Source organism: Otolemur garnettii, unplaced genomic scaffold (genome assembly GCF_000181295.1).
Source record: "Otolemur garnettii isolate 467f Iridium unplaced genomic scaffold, OtoGar3 scaffold00081, whole genome shotgun sequence".
Classification (NCBI taxonomy): domain Eukaryota; kingdom Metazoa; phylum Chordata; class Mammalia; order Primates; family Galagidae; genus Otolemur; species Otolemur garnettii.
This window is the reverse complement of record NW_003852476.1, coordinates 3,220,484-3,224,951: the sequence shown is the minus strand read 5'-3', so window position 1 is coordinate 3,224,951 and position 4,468 is coordinate 3,220,484. Positions and strand designations below refer to the sequence as shown.

Here is a 4,468-nt window from a genome sequence, read left to right as displayed (position 1 = left end):
AGACAGAGCCTCAAGCTGTCGCCCTGGGTAGAGTGCTGTAGCATCATGGCTCACAGCAACCTCCAACTCTTGGGCTTAAGTGATTCTCTTGCCTCAGTGTCCCAAGTAACTAGACTACAGGCACCCACCACAATGCCTGGCTATTTTGGGGTTGTAGTTGTCATTGTTGTTTGGCAGGCCCAGGCTGGATTCGAACCCGCCAACTCCGGTATATGTGGCTGGCACCTTAGCTGCTTAAGCTATAGGCTCCAAGCCTGAAGCTTATTTTAACCACAAGAGAGGGTCCAACTATTTTCTGTAAATGAAACTTACTTTTGCTTTAAAGCTGTTCTTACAGCATCCTTCTGTCCTGTTGTGTACTGAGAAATAAAGACGTCATTTGCTGGAAACCCAAGACAAAAATATACTTTAGATTTACTGACAATTTATAACATTTTAACAAGCTATTAAAAAATCTTTTTAATTAAAAGGATATTTAGGAATTCAACAATAGGATTCTCAATTTTAAAAGGTAAGGAATAAGTTAAGGGACTAAGTGATAACATAATCACCACAACCTTAGACCCTAGGGAAAAAAATTGTTAAAACACCTGAGGCCAAATTGAAGAGATCTGCTCACAGTAAAGAGAAAACTACTTAGAATGAGATAAAAGCAAGTGCTTTATTTATGTATTTATTCATTCATTCATTCATTCATTTATTGGTATTACTTTGTTACCTTGGGTACAGTACCATGACATCATACCTCACAGCAACCTCAAACTCTTGGGCTCAAGTGATCTTCTTGCCTCAGCCTCCCCAGTAGCTGGGACTACAGGCACCCACCACAATGCCCAGCTATTTGTTTTGGGGAGAGGGTTTGGTTTTGTTTGTTTAAGAGACAGGGTCTTACTTTGTCACCTTTGGTAGAGTACTGTGGAGTCGCAACTCAAAGCAACCTCCAGCTCTTGGACTTAGGTGATTCTCTTGCCTCACCCTCCAGAGTAGCTGGGACTACAGGCACTGGCCACATCGCCTGGCTATTTTTTTCCTTGCAGTTTAGCCGAGGCCTGGTTTGAACCCATCACCCTCAGTATATGGGGCCAGCGCCCTACTCACTGAACCATAGGCGCCACCCTGTTTTTTTTAAGAGACTGGGTCTCATTCTTCCTCAGGCTGCTCTTGAATTTCTGAGCTGGCTCGGCGCCTGTGGCTCAACCGGCTAAGGCGCCAGCCACGTACACCTAAGGTGGCGGGTTTGAATCCCCAGCCCGGACCCGCCAAACAACAATGACGGCTGCAAAAAAATGGCCAGGCGTTGTGGCGGGCGCCTGTGGTCCCAGCTACTTGGGAGGCGGAGGCAGGAGACTCGCTTGAGCCCAGGAGTTGGAGGTTGCTGTGAGCTGTAATGCCACGGCACTCTACCCAGGGGGATAGCTTGAGGCTCTGTCTCAAAAAAAAAAAAAAAAAAGAATTTCTGAGCTCAAGCAATCCAGAGGCTTTGGCCTCCCAGAGTGTGACTATAGGTGAGAGTCACCATGCCTGGCCTTATCTCTCATTAAATTTTTTGAAACACATCCTTAATCTGTTATCCTACAAAGACTATTCAGAACAGTGAAGCCAGAAGTTATATAGATATCTACCGCCAAATCTCTGCAATAGTTTGGTAATACAAAGCTTTTTATGAATTTTAGAGATGCTATGTATAGTTTAATTTGGGAGGAAAAACTAATTTAAATGAAAATAATAAATAAAAACTGTAAGGCTGTTTAATGAGAGTTTTTATTTTTGTTTTTTATTTGTTTGTTGTGAAACAGAGTCTCACTCTGTTGCCCTGGCTAGAGTGCAGTGACATCATCATAGCTCTCAGGAGTCTCAAACACGTGTTCAAGAGATCCTCCTGCCTCAGCCTCTCCAGTATCTATGACTACAGTCATGTACCATGACACATGACTACTTTTTGTATGTACTTGTAGAGATGGCATCGCACTCTTGCTCAGGCTGGTCTCAAACTGCTGGGCTCAAGAGACCCTCTTTCCTCAGCCTCCCAAAGTGCTGGGATTACAGGCTTGAACCACCACTGCACCCAGCTTTAAGGAATGTTTTAAAATCACTTCTACCCTTAAGAAGAAAATTCTGACACATTATGTTATTTATGACATAAATGAATCTTGAAAATATTATGCTAACTGAAATAAGCCAGTCACAAAAGGTCAAATACGATATGATTTCAATTATATAAGGAACCCAGAGTAGTCAAATTCATCGACAGAAAGTAGGATATTGGCTGTCAGGGACCGAAGGGAGGGGAAATGGAGAATTAGTGGGGTTTTTTTTCTTTAGAGAGAGAGTTTTACTTTATCACCCTCAGGAGAGTGCCATAGCATCACCGCTCACAGCAACCTCCCACTCCTGGGCTTAAGCAATTCTCTTGCCTCAGCCTCCCTAGTAAAATTCTGGAGATGGATGGAGATGATTGCACAATAGTGTGAATTTACTTAATGTCAAAGAACTGTACACTTTTAAATAGTTAAAATGGTAAGGTTTATGTTACATATATTTTATCACAAGAAAAAAAATAAATTCTATTCTTTTACCTTTTTGTCTGTTGCTCTCTTCTGTTTTATCCAAAGGTAATCCTTGAATTGCAGTGTCTTTAGAAAAACCCTTTCAGGTATGAAAAGAAAAAGAGACTAAATAAGCTTTATGATTTACTACTTATCAAGTATCACTATGTGGCTGCCATGTTCTGAGAGGGCAGGACTGTGCATTTTATATACTTCAGTCCCAGTACCCCTCCGTGCTTAGGTCCCTTGAAACTACTCAGGGATGTGGAAAATGAGTAATGTACTGTCAGACACGTGGATGAATGTGCAGAAAAACCAGGAAGCCAATGTGTGGCTGAGATTCAGACTCAAACCTGGTCTGCCACGTCTAGCACAGCAAGTCATTCACCATCTCAGATGCTTCAGAGCTTCTCTGTGGTCTCAGAAGGTGCCTCTGTATAGATGACACCTACTAACAAATGACTTTCTGCTTCCATAGTATGACCCCAGATTTCAATCTCTAAGAGTCTACTTAGTGCTGAGACACTGACTTTAATGTATGAGGTTCATTCCATGTTGCTCTTTATCTGCCATACACATGCTTTTTCTTTTTACTGCTAAATAAGAAAAAGAAACTATAAAAGGAAATTGTTCCACTAATGACAGATGTTAACTCTCTAAAAAAATAGCCAATGAGATTAGCAATACAGTAGAATGCATCCAAGAAATTAACATAAAGAACTTCTACAGATGGAGCTGGAGAATATTCTTCTTAGCAAAGTATCTCAAGAATGAAGAAAAAGTATCCAATGTACTCAACCCTATTATGAAACTAAATTATAGCTTTCATAGGAAAGCTATAACCCAATTTTAGCCCAAGAATACGGGGAAAGGGTAGAGGGAGTGGAGGGGAGGGGGGAGGATAGGTGGAGGGAGGGCGATTGGTGGGATCACGTCTATGGTTTATCCTGTGGGGGTACATATGAATCTTTCTAAATGTAGAATATAAAGGTCTTAACACAATAACTAAGAAAATGGCATGAAGGCTATGTTAACCAGATGGATGAAAGTATTTCAAACTGTATATAGAATCAACACACTGTACCCCATGATGGTATTAATGTACACAGCTATGATTTAATTTAAAAAAAAGAACTCCTACAAATAAAGATGTAACTCTTTTTCAACTTTCATGAATTATTGTATTTCATGTATTATGTAATAAACAAAAAAGGAATATGAATGGCCATGTATGTGAAAAAACCTTCCCTTTACTAATAACAAAAGAAATACAAAACATGGGCATCGCCTGTGGCTCAGTGAGTAGGGTGCTGGCCTCATATATGGAGGGTGGTAGGTTTAAACCCGGCCCCAGCCAAACTGCAACAAAAAAATAACTGGGCATTGTGGTGGGCACCTGTAGTCCCAGCTACTTGGGAGGCTGAGGCAAGAGAATCGCCTTAAGCCCAGGAGGAAGAGGTTGCTATGAGCTGTGTGATGCCACGGCATTTTATTGAGGGCAATAAAGTGAGACTCTTGTCCCTACAAAAAATTACAAAATAATATGAAATGCTCTTTTTTTAATCCAGAAAAATGGCAAAGTTTCTTTTTTTTTTCTTACTTTTTTGAGACAGAAAGATGTCACTATGTTGCCTTGGGTAGAGTGCTGTAGGGTCACAGCTCACAGCAATCTCAAATTCTTGGGCTTAAGAGTAGCTGGGACTACAGGTGCCTGCCACAACACCTGGCTATTTTTTGGTTGCAGTTGTCATTGTTGGTTAGTAGGCCCAGGCCAGGCTTGAACCTGCCAACCTCAGTATATGTGGGTGGCACCGTACTCACTGAGCTATGGGTGCCAAGCCAGTAAAGCTATTTTTTGTTTGACATTGAAGTACTGTGCTGGTACAGATGGATGGAAATAACTCAGTCGTGATCCTGCTGGA

General features: G+C 41.4%; 1 protein-coding gene across 1 annotated transcript in view; it reads right to left on the bottom strand.

Annotated features, from left to right (window-relative positions):
* Window positions 1-4,468, bottom strand: part of KIAA0586 (KIAA0586 ortholog) — a 156,307-nt gene that overhangs the window by 148,842 nt on the left and 2,997 nt on the right. Inside the window, exons 4-5 of the mRNA XM_023515871.1 lie at window positions 2,577-2,646; window positions 313-382 (exon numbers count right to left, since the gene is read on the bottom strand). Of these exons, the coding sequence (XP_023371639.1) occupies window positions 313-382; window positions 2,577-2,646 (140 nt within the window). The remainder of the gene's footprint in view (window positions 1-312; window positions 383-2,576; window positions 2,647-4,468) is intronic.